Source organism: Rutilus rutilus (assembly GCF_951802725.1).
Source record: "Rutilus rutilus genome assembly, chromosome: 7".
Lineage (NCBI taxonomy): Eukaryota > Metazoa > Chordata > Actinopteri > Cypriniformes > Leuciscidae > Rutilus > Rutilus rutilus.
The window spans coordinates 41,108,276-41,131,572 of NC_140221.1; the positions used below are offsets into that span (position 1 = coordinate 41,108,276).

The 23,297-nt window shown below is 35.4% G+C and overlaps 2 protein-coding genes across 3 annotated transcripts in view; both read right to left on the minus strand.

Moving 5' to 3' along the window:
* LOC311294127 (metal transporter CNNM4) overlaps nucleotides 1-2,604 on the minus strand; it is a 37,456-nt gene extending 34,852 nt beyond the window's left edge. The window contains exon 1 of one of the 2 annotated variants that reach the window (XM_084414825.1): nucleotides 1,146-2,604. In XM_084414825.1, the coding sequence (XP_084270951.1) occupies nucleotides 1,146-2,517 (1,372 nt within the window). In that variant the 5' untranslated portion in view covers nucleotides 2,518-2,604. The remainder of the gene's footprint in view (nucleotides 1-1,145) is intronic. The other variant, XM_084414824.1, reaches the window with a different exon arrangement.
* A 1,275-nt stretch (nucleotides 2,605-3,879) lies between these two features.
* On the minus strand, nucleotides 3,880-22,760 carry sec14l8 (SEC14-like lipid binding 8). The gene is made up of 12 exons (XM_084415054.1): nucleotides 22,623-22,760; nucleotides 22,194-22,269; nucleotides 18,051-18,094; nucleotides 15,553-15,615; nucleotides 14,511-14,699; nucleotides 12,831-12,926; nucleotides 12,673-12,733; nucleotides 11,591-11,674; nucleotides 10,333-10,439; nucleotides 6,563-6,702; nucleotides 4,971-5,140; nucleotides 3,880-4,888 (listed from the first exon to the last, which is right to left on the minus strand). The coding sequence occupies exons 1-12, from the start codon at nucleotides 22,674-22,676 to the stop codon at nucleotides 4,785-4,787; spliced, it is 1,188 nt and encodes a 395-aa protein (XP_084271180.1). The 5' UTR covers nucleotides 22,677-22,760; the 3' UTR covers nucleotides 3,880-4,784.
* Between the last annotated feature and the right edge of the window lie 537 nt (nucleotides 22,761-23,297).

The window sequence follows — 23,297 nt, forward strand, 5'->3', positions numbered from 1 at the left end:
GACATCGTAACTATTGATTATAGGTGGATTCCTGTTATGTACTTGATCTAATACCTGGATTGATTTATAAGGATTTTTAAATAGTCTATTTGTTTAATTTGTTTTGGGATCCTCTGTTGCTGTGTTTAGTGTAAAATTATGTCTTGTGTTTCATCTAAATTATTGGTGGATGCCATTAATATGGTTAAAAAGATTATACTGTATGTGGATAATTGTTGTTAAAAATACAATCTCGATGACGTCAATATAATTAGGCTAATTGTTTAAATAATGGGTGGAGGATTAGATTATCTAACATATAAGAAGGCCTGCGAGCAGAAACATGTTATTCCTCTGTGAATAAAGTAACCAAAAAAAGATATATATAATTCTGAGTGAGGATCAGAGATTCTGAAATAAAGATGAAATTAAATATAAAAATTAAACTAAATGAAAATTAGAAATGTTGCCTTGGCAAGTAACAGAAATAAGTTTGAACTTGAAATAAATAAATCCTAAAACTTTAACTGAAATAAAAATTTATTACAGCTAAAAAGTGATAGAATCCACAACATAAATAAAATTTAAATGGCAAATGCACATGACTAAAATGAATTTTTTTTTAAATAAAAAAATAATGTTTTTTATAAAAACTGAAAAATATTAAAACAAAAGCAAATTCACAGTTATTAATAAAACCTATAATTGTGTATAAAGAACACTAAAATAACACTGCTCTATATGACCAGTTTTTGGAGGGGCAGGATCATTTTCAGGAATGACATCATGCACTGTTGACTTTATTGAGAAAGGTCAATTATGATTTCATGTCGACTTCATGAGCTTCAGGAAAGCAACCTCCCAAAAAATGTGAGTGGAAGAAAGAGAGAGAAAACAAGAGAAGAAAGAATGCCAACAACTGACCTTGACAGTCAGTGGAGGAGAGAAAGGCCCATGGGGAGAGAGGATGCATGTTTTCCAACCTGATAAGAGCGGGACTAATTAATTAAAAATAGATAGAGAGACCTTCTCCACAAACTATCTGAAAGTGACATCACTGCTGATACACGTCCCTCCTTGCTACACCTGATGGAAACCTCCCTGAGACTGACAATGAGAAATACTGCAGGAAAAACAGTGTGTGTCACTGACAAAAACTGACCAACCTTTTTTAAACTCCTCCAGCATGGAATCCAACTTGGTGTCGTGAAACACAAAATGGACCGGATGGTTGTAGAACTTAGTAATGGTCTTCAACGTAGTGCAGTCATCTGGATCCACAAACGCCAGGTCTTTCACAAATAGGATGTCCATGATATTGGTCCGTTCATCCTCATAAACCGGAATGCGCGTGTATCCGCTCTCCATGATCTCCGACATGGTGTTGAAGTCCAGGATGGCGTCGCTGTTGATCATGAAGCAGTGGCTGAGAGGAGTCATGATGTCCTCCACTGTCTTAGTCCTCAACTCCAGAGCTCCCTGGATCATGTTCATCTCCTCTTTCACCAGGTCATTGTACGGTTCGGTCACCTTAAGCATCCCCACCAGCTTCTCTCGGTTGTACACGGTGCCGATCTCCTGGCCTAGCACGCAATCCAGGAGTTTGCTGATGGGGAAGGACAGTGGAAAGGTCAGAAGCATGAAGAACTTGGTGATGTGGATGGTGTTGGCACCCACCGCCAAGCCGTGGCGAGAGCACAGCGCCTGAGGAACGATCTCGCCGAAGATGACTATACCGATGGTTGACGCCACCACAGCCCCCAGACCCGAGCCGATGAGATCATCGAGCAGGATGGTCAGCGTGGTGTTGACCAGCACGTTCCCGAGGAGAAGCGAGCACAACAGGTAGTTTCCTTTCCTCCGGATGGGCTCGATCTTGCGCGCGTACTTCTTCTCTTTATCAGTGCCACAACTCTGCACAATCCGCAGCTCCATGGGGTCCAAAGCCATGAGCCCCAGGTTTAGACCACTGAACATCCCTGAGAGCACCAGGAGGCAGGCTATCAAGATTATTTGGAACCAAATGGGAAGCAGCGACTTCTTCATCTCCACCACACGCAACCTTCCATCATCATCTTCCAGCAGGTACCACTTCCCATCTTGGTTGTGTCTGATGCACAGCGCATATTCCCTCTGGGACTCACTTTTCCTAAGTGCTTTAATTTGGACCCACAGCAGCCCAGAGGTGCCCTGGCTGTTGACATTCATACTTTTACTGATGGAGATGTCTTTGGTGAAGTCAACACAAGTGCTGTTGATATCAGAGCTTCTGCCCTCGCTCTGATCCACGAACTTAATCTGCTCCCAGGTGTCATTGCTGATCTGCAGTCCGTAGAACCTGAGCTGGATGTCGCTGTCCTCGGATACCTGTATGATCCCATCATCGGTGGTCGTGGCAGGCTTGACGCTCCTCTCCAACCGCATGCCGAGGATCCGGCTGTCGCTCCCCCAGGATTCCGCTCTATCCGCACAGACTCTACTCCAAAATAACAGCATTAAAGTTAGCGTGTACCCTTTCCAACTGCATTCTGTCGCCATGTTTGTTTCACTCTGCGGAATGAGAGTTGACGTCACCTATTCATTTCACACGACCACGCCCCTTCATTAACATATCCTCCGCGGAACTCCAATCAGCGAGTGGGTCGTCACCTTATGAGGAAGAACGAGCCTTCTTGGGTTTGGTTGTTAAGGAAGACCGGGTTTTCGGTGCTGTTAAGGTGGAGCGGTTTGTTTTACTGTCCCAAACTCTCATTACGTCTGAAAATATGAGATAATACAGTCTATAAAAAGAAGTACTTTTTTTACGGGAAAGATTACTTGCATAGACCAAAGACGCATTAAACTGATCGAAGCAACAGTAATATATTTATAATGTTACAAAAGACTTCCGTTTCAAATAAATGCAGTGCTTTTGAACTTTAAATGAACTGTTTTTTTGAGCACCAAATCAACACATTGATTTCTGAAGGATCTGTGAATTCAGGTTTGCTATCACGGGGGGGGGGGGGGGGGGGGCAGATTTTAAAATAGATTAAAATAGTAATTGCAATAATGTTTCACAATATTACTGTTTTTATGTACAACCTTGATGAAGAGACTTATTTCTTACGACTCTAAACTTTTGAACGTAGGCTATAGTAATTAACGTAAATTTAAATATACGTTAGCAATATATATTGCATTACACTGTATTAATGAATGTCACAATACAAAATATCTTTATTGTCTTAACAATCGTAAATCATCGTTCATCTTTTTGTATTAGATGAAAATATTTTTAAATGAATTAGTTTATATGATAAATTATTTATGTGTGCACAAATATGTGTGTGTGTATGTATATGTTTTTTAATGCTTATAGGAATCGGAAACGTAATGAATCTTCAAACTATGCCAATGAAGCCATTCTGCATCCTTAGATTCCCGTTTTTATGGCGCCATCTAATGGACAGAGATGTAACTGGCTTGATTAAAATGGATCAACATGCTTTAACCAACAGATGGAGCCATTAGACCGGGTACAAATGAACACTACTACAACTATATCACACATTGTGATATTAAAGGGATAGTTTATGGGCCCCATTGATTTCCATAGTATTTTTTTTCCTACTATGGAAGTCATTGGGTGCCGTCAAAATTAAAATATCTTCTTTTGTGTTCAATAGAAGAGCGAAACTCGTACTCGGACTAATGACAACATTTTAATTTTTGGGTGAACTATCCCTTTAACACGGATTAAAAATACTCACTTTGCATGAACGTAAACTAACCTCCTTACAGGAATCGATCTTGATATTAACCAAGCTTTAAGTAAATGTTCTTTATTCCAAATAATTTTACATAGATTTAGTCTGTACATGAGAACTGGTTATGTTAGACAGACAAAAAATTGTGTTTGCTACTGTATTGTATATATTTATTTAGTAAATTAATCAAAAATCAATACAATATCACTCATAAATTTCATCAATATTAAAAGGGCATGCAAATCAGACAAAATACAATGTGGTCATCATATGGACAAAACAGATGCATGTTGCTGGAATCAAATACGGACACCGTTACAGTAAACACAAGAACCTGAGGTAAAACTCATTACTAACCAAAAGTTTACAACATTAATTAGAATTAAAGGCAATCATAAGTTAAAATATAATAAAAAAAGATTAAAAAACAGCAACATCATACTCTGAATCAAGCCAAATGCTCTTTGTAAACAATATATTTCAAAAGGTTCACAGATTGTGCGTCAATAACAAACAAAAGTATATAATAATTTAACCTCTTACTAAATTCTGAGGGAAAAAAGTGTGCAGACTCATTATCTAAACTAATTAATTATCAAAAGGAATTAATTTAAAGAGATAAAATACCTACAAGGCAATGATAAAGAGGGCAGACAAGGGCAAACTCAAATAATGTGTACCAAGACAGTTTCAGCCTAGTAATTTGCAGCAGTTATTACACTTGATAAACCACAGTTCAATGACAAGTTCAACGATAACACTTCGTTAATATATGGCAAATCAGCTTGATAACAGCTGCATCTTAGAGAAACAAATGTAAAGAATAACACTGGCATTGAAGTCAGGATCCAGATACGTTGATGGACGATCACTAAAGCTCAAATTTCATCCCACCATTTTAATGCCGTGATTGGTCAGTTCAATTACATACAGTCCTCTTCCCATGAGTAGCTTATTATTGTATTTTCCTTTATTAACTACAGCAGATATACTGTATTCAGAGCAGTTTCATAATCTCAATTTACTGGCGTGCCGACTTGCTTGCTGCCATCATTTCTAACGCTCTGATTGGTTGACCTGACTAGGTAGGAGGACGTCCACTGTGAAGCTGACTGTTTTGGACTGGAAGACGCTATACGTGTTGTCAAATCGCAGTACATCTGAGAAAATGAAGACAGTACAGTAAATTCATGTGCATGTTTAATGTTTATCTCAGTTACGTAATAGTAACTCTGTACTTACACACTCCTGGTTCTGGGCAGGTGAGCGATCCGTCCTCTGGAACAAGGTGAGCGTTGTAACGCTGATTCGGCACAATTTCCTTCATATTACTGGCCTTCATCCACTCTCCTATCTTCTTCTTCAAATAGACACCAAAACCTACATCGGCACCATCACACGAGAACTGCCATCTGAGGAAGAGAGCATTGAATGGAGTAGAGTGTCATACATGGACTCCTGACGAGTTGTTTACCATTTCTGGTTGTATTGTTCTTGTTGGAGACTTCCAATGAAAGCTAGCCTTCGGGCTAATTTGGGTACATTTACATTCATGAATGTTGAATAATGTACACTGTTCCTTTTTTAATTTAAATAAACAAATAAATGTTAAATTTGAAAGTAACTTAATAAAGATTATATCAACTACATCATTACACCAGTAGGTGGCGACAAGTGGCTTAAAATAATTATTTGTCATTTAATCATTTTTATTCAAGAGATTTGTTCAAAAATGCTGATTCATCCAGTAATGAAACAAGTGAAACAAAAATGATCAATTCAAATTCATTAAATATTTTTAAATAGTGTAGCAATTAACATTTTGTTAGAACATGTGGAAAATTATGTTATTTTGTTTAGTTGTGGGAGAATCGCGATCTCTATTTTAAAGAAAAAGATTCTCAATCTATCCAGAATCGTGCAGCTCTATTGCTCAAAAGCTTGGGGTCAGAATGATTTTATTTTTTAAAGAAATGAATAGTAACGCATTAAATCGATCAAAAGTGACGGTAAAAACATGTATAATGTTACAAAAGATTTCTATTTTAAATAAATGAAATGATGAACTTTCTAATCATCAAACTGTTCTATAACTGTATAATTGTTTCCACAAAAATATGAAGCAGCACAACTGTTTTCAACATTAATAATAATAAATGTTTCTTGATATAATCAGCATATTAGAATGATTTCAGAAGGATCATGTGACACTGAAGACTGGAGTAATGATGCTGAAAATTCAGCTTTGATCACAGGAATAAATTACATCTAAAAAATATATTAAAATAGAACATTTTTAATTGCAATAATATTTTTAAATATTACTGTTTTTACAGTATTTTCAATCAAATAAAAGCAGCCTTGGTGAGCATGAGTGACTTATTTCAAAAAGTGTACTGTATATTAAACACAAAACTAGTGAACTATTCTAGTTCAAGGTTCAGTTTAGTGGCGATAAGCACATGCATGTGCATGTTGAATCCAGCAAGTTGCTGAAAGTATTTTTAATGTTTTGTTCACTAAATTAGACCACACCCTAACATCCAAACCCCACCCTTTCAAAGACATGCCAACAAACCCAATATCAGTAAACCAAATGCACGTCTCATATGCAGAGAATGTTGCTGGTTAGTTAGTTTGGTAGTCTCATAAAAAGAGTATCAAGTGCTAAAAAAAAGTATACAGAACTTCACAAAGACACATATTACATTAATGTCTCTTTTATGCAAGATTTTCTCAAAATAAATCGTTTACAGCATCTTTAATGTCATGATCTGGTGGTTCATGGCAAACTCCATATTTAGTATGAGTATCAGAAAGTGTTTTTTGCTCACCTTAACGCACAGTTTGGTGCAAGTAGCTCATATTCCACCTGATGAGATGAGCCACGGCCAATAGTCACACACTGATCATAGTCCACTTTAATGGAGTCTCGAACATAGTAGGTCCTGGGAATCTCTGATCCAAACGTAATCTGAAAAAACAAAACAAAAAAAAAACACAGAAACATTTGCTTAGCATATGCTTGGTTGAGATGAGTTGGTAATAATTAATCAGAATTGAAAATGGAAAAACAAAAGAGGATGAAACTTACAGAAGCATCATGAGTGCAAAAGATAAAAGCCTCATATTTAAATGTTAGTATTTTATGAACGATGAGGAAACAGAAAGAAAAGACAGACAGGAAAGCAGCCCAAATCAAAGTGGCTTTTAATAAGGAACACAAATTGCCTTTACATTCACTGTTTTAGACTTATTATCCTACATATAGGTTGAGTTGTCTACTCTGAAGCTTGAGGAGAAAAATGTTGTCTATTATTTATTTTATTTTCAAGAGCTCAAATTTCAGTAGAATACAGAAACAAGAGTCTAGATTGTCAATGAATACAATAAGACAATAAACAGCTTAACATGACAAAAACATCCGACACTTCATTAAAAAAAAAAAAAAAAAAGATTAAGTTCATGTTGTCCGGAGTCGCAGACCCAAATATAGATGATGGTTGAGAAAAGGTGTCACTCCAAATGATTCACTACTATTTTGATACACAGAAAAAAAGCACATTTAGACACTCACAATCACTAGCAATAGTATTAGATCACTCAACATATAAATTAAATCCCAATTCACATTCTTTACATCTTATGGTATGCAAGATTAGTGAATAATCCCAAATAATACTATACGAACGGTTTATGGATACTGTACGATTTCCATAAAAATGTAATAAACACTTCTGTTCAAACATTTGAAGTCAGTTTTTTTTTTTTTTATTCATACTTTTATCCAGCAATGGTGCATTAAATTGATCAAACGTAACAGTTTAAATATTAAGCAGCACAACAGGTTTCAACATTGATAATAATAATACATTTTCTTGAGCAGCAAATCAGCACGATTTCTGAAGGATCATGTGACACTGAAGACTGGAGTAATGATGCTGCAAAATTCAGCTTTGACATCACAGGAATACATTACATTTTAAAGTATATTAAAATACAAAACAGTTATTTTAACAGTTTATTTTCTATATTTTTGATCAAATAAATGCAGCCTTGGTGAGATTAAGACAATTTTATCACTATTTCCTAATATCTTTTTACATACTCAAAAGTACATACTTGTGGGATTTAGGAAGTATGTGAAATGGGATTTAGCCACAACCTTATTACTCACTCCATAAAACATCTTTGTGAGAAGACATTCCAATGGAAGTCTGTTTTGTGATTTGCTTAAGTTTCAACATGTCATTCAAACATGTCATGACCCCATCTGTGCTTATTAGTACAAACAAATCTTTTTTAACTTGCATCCCCCTTTAGTGATTTTCCCACGAAGGAAGTGCTCTAGTTTTCTTTAAAGGGATATTTCACCGCTGGAAAGATGAACGTGTATTTAAATTGGGTCATTTATGTAGTAGAAATGTGAAATTATTTTAGAAGTTGGTGCCTTCTAGACTGAGAAAAGCCAGAAAATGTATTTTTGGCTCATGTGGATGAAAGACAACAACTCCCAGAATGCACTTGCTTCGCTGCCCTACGCCTCGCCTACCGGTTTACAGAGGGCAGTATCGGAAGAAATGATGCAACTAGGCTACTAGTCGACTCAAAACTGAAAAGACGCCGTTTTATCGTGAGATCCCTCTATGGGCGGGTTGAAAACATGCAGAACGAGCTCCTACTACTGGCTGTAGTCTCTCGCCTCTGGACAAAAAAGTCTCCGATGACGCAAAATGACAATTTTTGCGTCATCTGAGGTTTTTTTCCAGACACACAAAACAGAAATCTCTCGTCTCAGGGGGACATGAGGAAGGGAAACACGGTCATTCGAAAATACCACTGGGTTTCTACTGATACAAAGCTTGATGCTAATCGGTGAAGTATCCCTTTAAGGTTGATTACAGGTTTAATAGGCAAGGAAATTGCCATCCACATGTCACACCAGAGGGAAAACAAGCACTCTAACTCTCTTCAAGACAAAATAAACAACTACTATCTTCCGCTCTCTGGCATTAAACACAGAAAACAAACATTTATTTGACTTGTGCGATATCACAGTCCAACAAAAGACTCCAAGGATTGTAGTTAATAAATATTTTGTAACTAAATATCAGTCCACTTTGAGTTTTCACAAAGTCTTCTGAGGTCTTTTTAGCACTTCCAATCCTGAAGGGGGCAGCAGCTTTACCTGTGTATCTACACACAGAGACACATTTCAGAACTCTGAATGTGATTCTGCATGTTTTAACATCATCATGAAATCAACATTGACCATTCCTACTTTTTTAGGGAATGTTGCAGTGTTTTTATAATAAATTATTTATCTGTGCACATCATTATTTTTTTAATTAATGTGCCCTCATAAACTTTTATGAAAATAACTTCCCCTTCCTCTTGCAGCAACATCTCCTCTGTTCACTGATGGCGTGTTTACTGGCGCCCAACAGAATCATAACCACAACGCTAAGACAGATTGAAGGGGAAGATTAGTCATGTCATGTGTTCCAAAGCTTCAACCTTGCCAACTGATCAACAGAGTAATCAGCCTATGCAATAACCATAGAAGCAATCCAACGGGCTCTCATCCAGATTACACCACAGAGTATCATTAAAGATAATGTGATAAAGATAAACAACTATTTGACAGTTATTCCACCCCTCTGTTGCTTTGAGACATTGACACTATTGGACTCTAAGAATGCATCTATAAGGAGATTGGTGGGAGGCAACAGGCTGTATTTCTTGGTATTATGTGGGTATACTGGTATTGGGATAAGCAGGAAGCTCTTACATCTGAACTAAATAGGCGAATATGCAAATATAAAATGTTAAAACTGAGTGACCAGGTGGACTGAAACTTTTCTGCCATTGTTTCATAACAATAAACTGAAAAGGAAATGATCTCAAGACAAATGCTGATGCCTGAATATAACACTGTTGGAAGTTATACTAGCAAATAATACATAATACATTAATTTCAAACCAAAAATATTCTCCAAAACAATAAGCGCTGACCATATTATGAAGCATGTTTCTATGCCGCTAGATTGTCAGGAAACAAACAGTCCAAAATGAACTTTTTCCAACACTCTTGACAATAGCACACGAGAAGGCTATGAAACTCATTATTTTGTAAGAAAAAAATTGGAATTGCTAAGCTATTTTCCCTAATATATGCAGTAGTTAATGATGTCTCACATTACAGCATCATATACAAGCCAGAGAAACTCTCTGTGACGCCAACTGTCAATAAACTGTGATCTTGCTCTTGTTCCTTATATTTAAATTTTGGTGGTTTAACAGAAAGACTAACTTAAAAAGAAAAATAATCTTAACGTAAGTGAAGTATCAGATATAGAGGACACTCTATGGCAAGAGAGAAAGTCGGCTTTGCACAGCTAGACCTCAAGGTTCGTCAAATGGGAACTGTTGTCTGATTCTTATGTGGGTTTCGCAACTTCCCTTATATCTTAAGTGTCATTCTATTTAAAAAGAGAACTGAAAGAAGAAATCTGGGACAGTCGCAGCTCAGCAATACCTCGTTAGCAAGTCAATGTCACTTGGCCAACACTAGAATGACGCGTGTCGAGCGCCTCTAACTCACCATGGTCTTACATTTAGGGTCACCATCAGGGTCGGTGAGTTTGCCCCCATAGTACGCTGGGAGCTCCTCAGGGTCGATGTATTTCTGTAACAACTCCTTCCAGTTTGCTGAGGAGACAAGACACAGAAGCTTAGTCACGGCAAACTTGATGAGAAAACGGATTTGTGAGTAAACATCTGGATGACAGCTGTGGATCCTAAAGGCCCCGATATACAACGGTACTCTCGGTGAAGATCTTTTTCGTTCTTTGCTTAGGCGTAAAAAGAGGTTCAAAATACGTGACCATGAGTATACCGTTAATAAACATGCCGATGCCGCTCTGTGAATATGTAAATAAATATGAAAATGTAAATATGAATATGTAAATATGAGTATATAAATACGAATATGTAAATATGTGCTGCGCGCTTTCCTCTCAATAACAAAATAAACCCACAACAAAAATGACAGCGGTGAGGAAACAGCAGTTAAGAAAGCATCTGATCATAGTGATGTGGATATGTTTGCACCAGTTCTGCAATTCAGCACTTCAGTCAAGTCACGTTTATTTATAGATCACTTTATACAATAGATTTCTACTATTAAAGCAGTAGCTTTACAGTATCAAACATGAAAATCTGTGTTAGTTTCTATATCAATCAGAATTAAAACTTCAGTTTCTACTTTAAAGCGGCTCTTATCTCTGAGGAATGAACAGAAGAAATGAAGCTGTTTCAAACTCGCTTAGTTTTAGTTCGAAATGACATTACACCCGTTAGTTTGATTTCACTTTAAGTATATCGGGGCCTTAACAACATTTTTGTATCAACATCTATGTATTGTATTAACAACATCTAGGCCCGGTTTCACAGACAGGGCTTAGACTAAGCCAGGATTAGACCATAGATCAATTAGGACATTTAAGTAATTTTTATAAACATGCTTAGAAAAAAACAACACCGATGTGCATCTTAAAACTAAAAAGGCACTGATATATTTTTAATATCAGTCAGTGCAAGTTTATTTCAGTGGAAACAGCTCAGAGTTACATTTTAGTCTAGGACTAGTCTTAAGCCCTGTCTGTGAAACCAGGGGCTAATGTATAATTCCTCAACCAAAGGTATTTGAGAATCTTTCCACCTGAATACATTGAAATACAAACTGAATTATTCAAAAACACTGCCAGATCAAGTTGAGACTTTCTCTGAGCAAGTGTTATGAAAGCAATAGCAATTGTATAGAAAAACATTAGTGTAGTAAGATACACGTGTTAGCTTACATCCCAGTACGATGACCTTACGGCGAGTGTCCTCACTCAAAAAATGTTTCACCAGATTGTAAGCCACAGGAAACAGTTTGGGTGCTGCAACAGAAACAGTCCAGAGATTCAGATATTAAAAGTGGTTCATCACTTTGGCACGATACAATAATGTATTGCTTACTTAGGGCCCTATGAAATACGTTTTATTAAAAAAAAATCCCAAATTTCATCTTTTCTTTTATAATGTTTCTGGGATTCCGTTTTAAGGGTTTAATAAAAATTTTAGTCATCAAAAATATTGTCTAATCAATTAAATGTTTGATTTATAATTTAATATGAAATGCGTTTTATTTTTTCATAAATTATGTGATGTCTGTTTAAATGGTAACACTTTACAATAAGGTTTCATTTGTTAACATACATTAGTTAACATGAACAAACAATGAACAATACTTCTACAGCATTTATTAATTTTAGGTCATCTAAATCTCAGCATTTACTAATACATTTTTAAGATCAAAAGTTGAACATCAATTAATGTACTGTGAACTAACATGAACATGATTTTTTTTTTTAACTAACATTAGCAAAGGTTAATAAATGCTGTAGAAATATATTTCTCATTGATAGTTATTGTTAGTTAATGCATTAACTAATGTACATAAATGAGATTTAAATGTTACCGTTAAATATTTTCTAGATTCTGTGTTTTATGATTTAACACGTTTCTTATAAAAAATGGTGGTTATCAAATAAATGCATAAAACTTTGTTTTAAATGTAACAAAATGAAATTTGAACAATTGCTGAACAAAGTGCTAAATAGTTTTACTGTTTAAATTCAAACATGGACGAACAATTGTGATATTTGATTAAGTTTACAGCCCTACTTTTTATTTATTCCTCCAAATTTTGCCACATTCTGTGAAATTCTGCGTTATTGTTACTGTAAATTCATTATTTTGACTGGATTCCGTCTGTGTTTCCTGCATCACGCAAATCATAGGGCCGTACTTACTAAATAACTTGTGCCACTGTTCAATTTGTTTAATGTAATATGCTTTATATGCCATTCAGATGAGTAATAAAACTACTACTGACCTTTAATGACAAATAACCTCTTGAGTCCCTCTGGATAGTTATCTTCAAACATAGTGAGAACCTATAAAAAAAAATAAAAAATTGAGACTACAGCAGTCTAACGTAACCAAAAGAGCCAAGCAACATATTAATAATCAAGAAACAAATAAAAAACCCACCTCTCCATAAGTCTCTATAGCCGGCTTATATAAGTGCTTCATTCCCAGACCCTCACAGTCATAGACCATAGTAATGGACTCAATGTTCCTACCCAACTGGGAGAAAAGAGCAAGAAACAGACACACATATAAAGCCATGATATGAGTGATTATAACCACAGGACCAGTTGAATAAACTGTTAATACTGAGTCTTAAGAACTAGTCTTACCGACTAGCCCTTAGCCAAGGTATAATCAGTCTTTTCAGATTCAAATTAGACCAATCTACATTTTAATGTAACGACTTAAAGGCACACTATGCAAGATTTGTACCTTAATATAACAGCTTCGAAATCATTTCGATGGTAAACGAACTCGTAGTAGGGCGAACCATCCCGATAGCAAAGCGGGGGGGGGACGCCGCTGGCAAAACCAGCAATGCAAGTTTGAGAGGTGGTGCCCCGCCAAATCTCGCGAAAATCACGACTTGCTTTACGGCACGACGTCACATACATCAACAACATATGAAGCAGCCTCTATGGAAGACACTGGCACGCATTTCAGACGTGAATCATGGCAGAGTCGACAAAGAAAGCGCGTTCGGAGGAGTGCAGAGACGGCTCTGCGTGAGTGGTATTTACGACAGTAACATTAAATACAAGTACTCCACAGCGACTCTAGGGGTCGCTATTTGAGAAAAACGGAAACTGCATAGTGTGCCTTTAAAAAGTTATGACCAGTCTTAAAGAAAACACTGATTAACTTGTAAGGGAAGTTCTTCAGTGAACGTGAGAGTTCACCTTAAGGCTGGAATACACTACACAACCTGTTTCCCCCCGGATTTGTGTGCCGATTTTCAGTCTGGACGAGTCGATGCTATTTGCTGAAAGTCAGAGCCAGTCTGCAAAATTTCGGCAGTCGGAGCTTCAAATTTTTTTAGCTTCAGACTATGATTCTATCCAGTCGGATGAGGAGTATTTTGAGCAAATTTTAGAACGCAATCTTGTATTCATTGCCTCCTAGCAAAGAGGCACACGTTTCAGCGTGGGTTAGTCTGCTAGTGGTCGTTTAGTGCAGGGGTTCTCAAACTGTTTTTGTCAGCCGAACCCCTTAGACGTGAAATATTTACTTGAAGTACCCCCTGAGAATTTAAGTTAACATTTCAATAATTTAACAACACACATTTGCATGTTCACGGTTCTCTGATGTCAGTTAATAGTCAATGGATCGATATTCAGTGATTTTGTGAGGAAATTGAATCGCTTTGTAAGAGAACGCAAATGTTTGGCGATCAAACGCTTTCTTGTTAGACCGCAACACTTTTGTGAGCGAATGCATTAAGTTTCTCAGAGAGAGCAATATGTTTGAGAGAACGCAAATTTTCTCAGTGTAACGAAATGTATACTCCAGCCTTAAAAATGAAAAATCTGTTTTTATTTACTCAATAAAACACAAAATCAATTTTTTTTTCAAGAATATTCATGCAGTTTCAAAAAGAACAAAGGAATATAGTGCACAAGACATATGCACTAGATGTTTTATTGGTCTTTTTTTAGAGCTTGGCAGTTTGATCATCATTCACTTTGTGTATGGTATTTCATAAGACTTCAATATGAAGAAAGAAAATACGTATGTGAGGGTGACAGAATTGTCATGTTTGGGTGACCTATTCCTTGCCAGTTTTCGCAGCCGCACACCTACCCGTTCGGTCTGTAAGTCGCACTCTTTCTGCAGAATCTCGCAGTCTCTGACTTTAGACTTGATTAAGTCCTGCTTAGACGCTGAATGCATCAGACCCTTAGGGTCCATAGGTCCGACGACATCATACCACACCGGGCTCCCTTCACGGTCATGGCCACACATGCCACCAGACAGATACTTCTTTATTACCTTAAAACACACACACACACTGGATGAAACATGGACACAGTACCAATTATAAGAAAATCATAAGATTAAACGCCTAAAGGGACACATCATGGAAAACAGGAGAGATGTACTATGTATACTCAACATCAACATTGCAAAATCCTTACCCACTTTATGCACAATGTTTACCGAAACTAAACTACAAATAAGGATAACTAAGAAATTCTTATGGTTATAATGAGCATGAGCAGGTCAGCCAATCATAATAGAGGTCAAAGGCATAGAAGTCTTAAAGGCACAGTAGCAATAACCACCTGTTTAATTCTAGATGACAGAAAGAAGGGAAAAAAATTGCGTAATTCTATTATGACTGTTTTGATGCAACAAGCTTTGACTAATATTATAAATTGACTTCAGGGAAAAAAAATGTAATGCTAGTGGAGAATATGGCCTCTTCAGGACTTAATATATGAAACCATAAATTCCAAACGGCACCTTTTTATCAATGACAAACTCTTAAATTGAACAAAATAACAAATATCTAATAGGCTATTAAAATGTTCTGTCTATTAAAAAAAAAATAATGCTGAAAATTCAGCTTTGCCATCACAGGAATAAATTATATTTTAAAATATATTAAAATCATTATTATTATTAAAATGAATTAATATATAATAAGAAAATAAATATTTTAAATTGTAATAATATTTCACAATACTACTGTTTTTGATCAAATAAATGCAGCCTTAGTGAACATAGGATACTTCTTTCATAAATAATAAAATCTTCTGATCCAACATTGAAAAGTAGTGCAAATATTAAACAAAACTATGAAACACATATGTGTTTTTATCATAAATCGAGGGTGTCGTACCTCTGGCACCTGCCATTCCGTAGTGATGGTGTCAACTTTCATGTATTTCCGAAATTCCACATGCTGCGGATGAAAAACAACACATGATTAAAGACATGGCTGTGTATTTACATAATCAAATCAGGATTCAGAACCATCAACATAGCAAAGTTTGACAGCATTATCAGTTCTGCCTGAACATAATTTGCCACCATGAGTCTTTTGTGTATTAATTACAGCTCTTTGACCTGAGGTTCAACGGATACTGGTGACAGAGTTCAAAGATATAACATGGCGGCCAAAAACGTCTGTAATAAAAGACCCATGAACTACGCAAGCATCACTCGCACAATGGGAAAGCAAACAGCACTTTGAACACCCTATAGCATTGAATGATCACGGTGTAATCATCCATAAGCTGTGATTAGGCAATGATGTGACTCATCAGTGCAATGCAGGCTCGTGAATTAAATCCTGAAAAACACAATTCACCTCTGCAGAGCTGCTATCTGCTGATGCTGCATGAATACTTTAGTTATGATTATGCATTAAAATAAAACCTTTAAACCGCACGGCCAGACAAAATAAATAAATCTGAAATAGAACGTTGCCTATCCACCTTATTTTTAATGTAAGAGCGGCTGCAGCCATTTGTAAGTTGATTTTGAATGGCTTCCGGTGTCATTCGCTTCCAGTTAGTTTCCCTGTACAAAAACAGCCCATTTTACAGCTTGATATTACAATTTGAACACTAAGCAAACCAGGACTAAATGTAGCATTTTTTTCTTTTTGTTCCGGGCCTAAAGAACCAAGGGTACTGAACTACAAGTGTGAACCTTTAGTGCAACAAAGTAAAAAAAAATTATAAAATTATCTAGTTTACACCTGGTATTAAAGGGATAAAAACTCCAAATGAGGTCCAAAACGTTTACAGCATGCCCATACACAAAAGAATTGTATTTGAAATATATTTTCTGGATATGTTTTGGAATATATGCAAATATTTGAAATTGGCCCAATAAATATATTTCATACTTATATTTCATATATTTTTGTTATATTTCAGAATATATTTCAATGTATTTGGAATATATCCCACATATATTTTTGACACTTTTGGGGACCCGTACAGAAAAAAATACATTGAAATATATTCTGAAATATAACAAAAATATATGAAATATAAGTATGAAATATATTTATTGGGCCAATTTCAAATATGTGCATATATTCCAAAACATATCCAGAAAATATATTTCTTTTGTGTATGGGTGGCCTCGTGAGCGATGTATATAGTTACGAAATCAGCAATCCTCCCCTTGAAATCTGATCCACCAAGTGTTCCACCAGGTGTAAACGGGGCCTAATATTAGTCGGATCATATTTCATAGTGTTATTCAACATGTCGTTTGAAGCCTCTGGGTAATGTACACCAACCCCCGACATAAAGCCTGGCATTGTGAGGGTCCGTCACACCCATATACATCATCACACTGGATGTATCCAGAGATGACGAATTTACAGAAATGTTCTTCTATCAGACCAATTTGAGACAGTCTGTGCCCAAAGGTCAATGAATTACACAGCGCATTATTCTGGATTGTGTAAATGTGAAGTTTAAAACACAGAGTAACTGACACCAAGAGCTTGTTTATATGCTGAATTAATGATGCAATGATACACACATATGCATGTATATAGTTAAGAAATATTTGTCTGTGTATATATATATTTATACATAATTTATATTATATATAAATATACATATTTTATATAACACATTTTTCTTAAATATATTCATGCATGTGTGAGTATTTTTATATATATATATATATATATATATATATATATATATGAAGAGTTCAGATGCAAAAGCCTCTAAGTGCCATCTGAAACTTTCTTCTAAAATTATCATTTTTATCAAGCTCGTATATTTAAGTTCAGTAATTTCACTTAAAAGCCAGTGAAAATGACCTATTAATTGTCATTTAAGTGAAATTACTGAACTTAAATATACGAGCTTGATAAAAATTATCATTCTAGAAGAAAATTTCAGATGGCACTCAGAGGCTTTTGCATCTGAACTCTTCATATATATATATATATATATATATATAATAATTATACACAGTACACACACATATATTTTGTTGCAATTATATAATTTATATGCAACTTTAAATATGATGATTTCCACTACCGTTAAATTTTTTTTATATATATAAATACTTTTTATAATAATTAAATAACAAAAATATATACAAATTTTTTGTTTTGTGTGACAAAATGAATTGATTATTATTATTTACTATTATATATTATATGATATATTATACTAATAATATAATATGTATTATATCATATATATTACATATATGGTACATTATACATATTATTTTTCGGCCTTGGTGAACATGAGAATCTGCAAAAACAAAATATTACAGATCCCAAATTTGAATAGTAGCGTAAATATATATATAAAAAAAAAAACATTATGTAGTATTAAGTTTGTGTGCTACCTTGCGCAGCATGGCCTCGGCTTTCTGTAGATTGAAATTCCTGGCTGGAAAACAAGCAAAAAAAATATGTCACTAGTTAGTATAGAAAAGTGAACAAAGTATGCACTAATTTGTCATTCAACAGGTTTTTGTCCAATATAACTAACTAATATATTACAGAAAGCTTAAAGGGATAGTTCACCCAAAAATTAACATTCTGTCATCATTTACTCAATTTGTTCCAAACCTGTATGAGATTCTTTCTTCTGTTGAACACAAAAGAAGATATTTTGAATATGGGAAATGTATGGGTAACCAAAAAGTTGATGGTAGCCATTGACTTCCATTGTAGGAAAAACATTCTTCAAAATGAAGTTATTTTGTGTGCAGCAGAAGAAAGAAATTCATAGAGGTCTGAAACAACTTGAGGGTGAATAAATGACATTTTTGGGTGAACTATCACCTTAAGTGTCTTGCAGGGTTTGAACCAACAAACCTTCAGGTTCCAGCCCTAAAATTTAACCACATGGCTAGTACACATGGCTAATAAACTGGCCTACTCACATTATAAAGAGCATATTGTACTAACAGACCTTACTCAACATCATGACTCCATAAGACAAGGTCCTATCATGTGTTTTATTAAGATAACTTGCACATAACTGGAAGCCATACGCCACTGAAAGTTACTATTTGGTAACAGATTAACCGTTCAGTTGAAAAGAAGCAAAGTTTGCAGACATGAGGAGACTAGGTGACCGCAGTGCGATGACCTTTACCATGTTCCCATGTAGATAGGCTTTTCCCTCCAACAAAATAAGCCTATCCTCAAAAAAGTATTCAACCCAACCCTGTGTAGTGAGTGGATTAGTTTCATTGTCTTATAGTCACTCTAGTCTGTACCTGACTGGCCTAGAGACACAACTGACCCAGAATTAGTCAGACATGGAGTCATACATAAGTATTTAATACTCATAAAGAAGATTATGTGACACAGCTGACAGAAGCATTCAGTGTTTTGTGGAACGGATATGTCAGTTGTTTCTTATGAACACGTTTCGTGGTGGATACTAGAGTGACTTACTAGATTTATTCACAAACTAGATGTATTTATTCATTCATTAATCAGCAGCAAAGGCAAAATCAGAGAATTTCAAACTAATCACAATAACAATACAATTAATTAAAAAAAAATTATATAAGCCTACACTAATTTAATAATATTTTTCTTACCACAAAAAAAAATATACCAATTATATAATTCAGTTTGATCACATTTTTTTTTATTTCTTATTTATAGTGTGTTTATATTTGCCTTTGTTATGATGATGTGGGTGGTCGATGATGTCGACGTTTTTTAGAATGTTGTTAATTTGGTTGCCAGGATGTTCTGGGAGGTTGCTAGGTGTTTGCTTACTGGCGTATCCCCAAGTCTCTTGATATCTCTATGATATTCTGATCTCTAGATATGTCTTCAATGTATGCCTATGACAATGTATGCCTATATTTTTTCGCTCATTTTATTGTCCACAAGGCAATAAGTCAGTAATACCACTCAAGATTGTAGCACAAATGTAGGACGAGATACACGCCTAAAAACCTACCTTTGAATGGTAGTCTATGCATTTATTTAAAGTCATGAACTACCTGCACACTCAATGCTATACTGTAGTAAACTGCACTCATATCACATCACTGCAGACCTCAATGACTTGTGTCACAATCGAGCGTTTATCTTATCAACACTTGCGTGATGCCTTTATTAAGGAAATGTGCATGTGTCAACACTCTAACGCAGCACAAAAAGATTACTGGCAGAACTACATATATGAATAACCCCCAAAAACATGCATTGTCATGATATGTGACACTCTTGAGCTTCCATCATGCATTCTAGACTCTAGATGAAGTCATTTTTTTGCATGCTAATTAAACAATGACATCAGTAATCTGATGTAAAACCTGTGTTGCTAATCTCTGGCTGGTGCCAAAAAATATCTGTAGAAGACTGGCGGCATTCAGCGGCGTTCATGCACACAAATCAGCCTTTGTCAAAACCCAAGAACAGCCTCTGTAAAGCTGCCAGAGAGGGGTTTAAACGCCACTCTGGAGGGTCAAATTAAAGTTTAGAAAACATTTACATTTACGCATTTAGCAAACGCTTTTATAACAACAGAGAAACAAAAGAGAAAAGCAGAAGAACTTAAATAAAAGGCCTCTATGTAGAATTCAGGAACTCTTGTTATTAGCGATATAACTCTTGTTATTACCGGTGGCCGTTAAGTGAACTGCAGCCAGAAAAGTATTACTCGTGTACACGTAACGTACAACTGAATGTGATTCATGGCCCCGAAATACTCAAGAAATACTTTTAAGTAGTGCTGGGCAACGATTAATCGCGGTTAATCGCATCCAAAATAAAAGTTTGTGTTTACATAATATATGTGTGTGTACTGTGCATAATTATTATATATATATATATATATATAAATACACACACATGCATGATTATATTTAAGAAAAATGTGTTATATAAAATATGTATATTTATATATAATATAAATTATGTATAAATATATATACACAGACAAATATTTCTTAAATATATACATGCATATGTGTGTATTTATATATACAAAATAATTATACACAGTAAACACACACATATTATGTAAACACAAACTTTTATTTTGGATGCGATTAATCGCGATTAATCATTGCCCAGCACTACTTAAAAGTATTTCTTGAATAGTCGCCGTCCCGCTGCTAAGAGGGACGTTTAGATGAATATGCAAATATCTGCTGCGTGCTTTTCTCTTAATTACAAAATTAACTAACAAAAATGCCAGCAGTGAGAAAGCAGCAGTTAGGAAACATCTGATAGTGATGTATTATGTTTGCAACAGGTTTTGCAATTCAGCGGCATCATGTCGACAGATGAGGTAATTAAAATGACACTGTTGTGATTGATTTTGACTGATTTTGATTATAAAATAGGCCTATATTTGAGACTACAGGCTATATAGATCTGGCTATGTGAGACTATAGTTTGAATTAAACCCTTTTCTTTGCCGGGCACATTGACATTACAGTACAGAACGGCTCTTTCGCCATTATCCTGAACATTGTATAAGCATTCCTTTCACGTGTCATAGAGCGGAAGAGAGACTCTCGGGAGAGCGCGTAAACGTCACATCCTTTTAATTTTCCAAGGAAAAATGTCCTGAATTCTTCACATAAAACATGGACAACCGAGGAAGTCTGAGAAGGTCTTTCGCTACAAGCTGTTCACACTATGTAATATGTTTATATTAGTAAATAAAATAGCGATAAAGATTCAAAATGACTGAATGAACAGACATAGAACATTACATGTCTAACCAGAATAATACACGAAGGCCTAATCTATCATCTATTGTGTGAGTTCCAGCACTATCTGAATTTGTCCTCCTCACTCCTGAATCCAGAGATACACGCAGTCTTGAGCCGATTACACTGATTCATACGGTCTGAACACGAGTCAGTTCAGAACGTATCATGTCTTTCCAGAATCCTTCACAAAACCTATATTCTTAAAATAGAGATCATAGTCTGAAAAAGTTTCTATTCTATAGACTGTATCATTACATAAGATTCCATCTAAATACTTCATACATAATGGTCATTCTATAATAACATTCAATTAAACAGATGGTATGCTAAATTTGTATTTTTAATAGGTACGACCATTTTATATCATTCTATGTAGTAGAATACAATTGTATTTCATAGGTGGTATCAGTTTAGAAGATTCTTTTTAACAGTTGTCATTATAGTTTAATAGTGTCAAAAATAGTTTAATAGTGTAATTCTACATGATTTTATTCTATAGATAGCATCATTCGACAATATTTTACTCTACTCCACTCTATAAGATTAGATTCTATAGATCATGCTCACTCTTTTAGATTAATTAAGCTTTGTATTGCCTGTTATAATATTGCTATCTATGCAACAAGGACTCGCAACTGTTCTCCAAGTAAGTAAAATGCATTTCTATATATTAAAATGGGATAGAGGGATTTCTCTCTCTCTCTCTAACTCAACATTTAAGTACTTAAGCAGGACATTAGTATTTAACCTACTTCAATCTGCATCACGAATGTGACAGTGATAGTAGCTCACCTCTCAGCCATCGGAGCAGAAAGTGGTCACTCTGGGATGGACACTGGGGCAGAATATCCTGAACCTTTTCTCGAAACTGAGGAGTACAGATGGAGAATTATGCGATGTCAACAGTATGAAGTTGCACATGCACGCACATTGCTGGAAACTATCCCTTAACAACATCTACTCACGTGCTGACAACAGTGCAAACTTGTGCAGCCACGTCATTTACACAACTCAGCAAGAGAGGGAAAAACTAATAAAGCTTAAACACTTTGTACTCTAACTAAAGTCTATGAATCCTGCATTCAAAACGAATGTATTTTCATCTGCGATGTGTGGCCTCTCTCTCTGGTCGGGAGAACGTTTCATCCCGTCATCTACAGGATCACTCCACAAATAAATCCCCGAGATACCTGCTGATAGGAAAAAAGGGAAATAATTCACCTGGGCCAAAGCTTCGGCTTGTTTCACGCTCAGATCTCCAACTCTTCCGCTCATGTCGCCACGAGTACACCAGAAATAACTGTCTAAAATATTCAGCTGGAGTCGGAGACTGTGAGGCACAGAGTGATGTATTTGTCCCCGCCCACCTGTTACGCGGACTCTGCACCGATAGGGGGCGCTGCGGGGTCACTGATTCAAATCATCACATGTATTCATAATAAAAAATAATATTATATGTATGAATAATATACACTACCGCTGAAAAGTTTGGGGTCAGTAAGATTTTTTTATGTTTTTAAAAGAAGTATCTTCTGCTCACCGAGGCTGCATTTATTTGATAAAAAAAAAGAAGTAATATTGTGAAATATTATGACAATTTAAAATGACTGTTTTCTATTTTAATATATTTTAAACTGTAATTTATTCCTGTGATTACTCCATTACTCCAGTCTTCAGTGTCACATGATCCTTCAGAAATCATTCTAATATGATGATTTGATGCTCAAGAAACATTAATTATTATCATCAATGTTGAAAACAGACAAAATTCTTTGATGAATAGAAAGTTCAAAAGAAACAGCATTTATTTAAAATAGAATATTTCCTAACATTATAAATGTCTTTACTTAACTTTTGACCAGTTTAACTCATTCTTGATGAATAAAAACTTTTGAA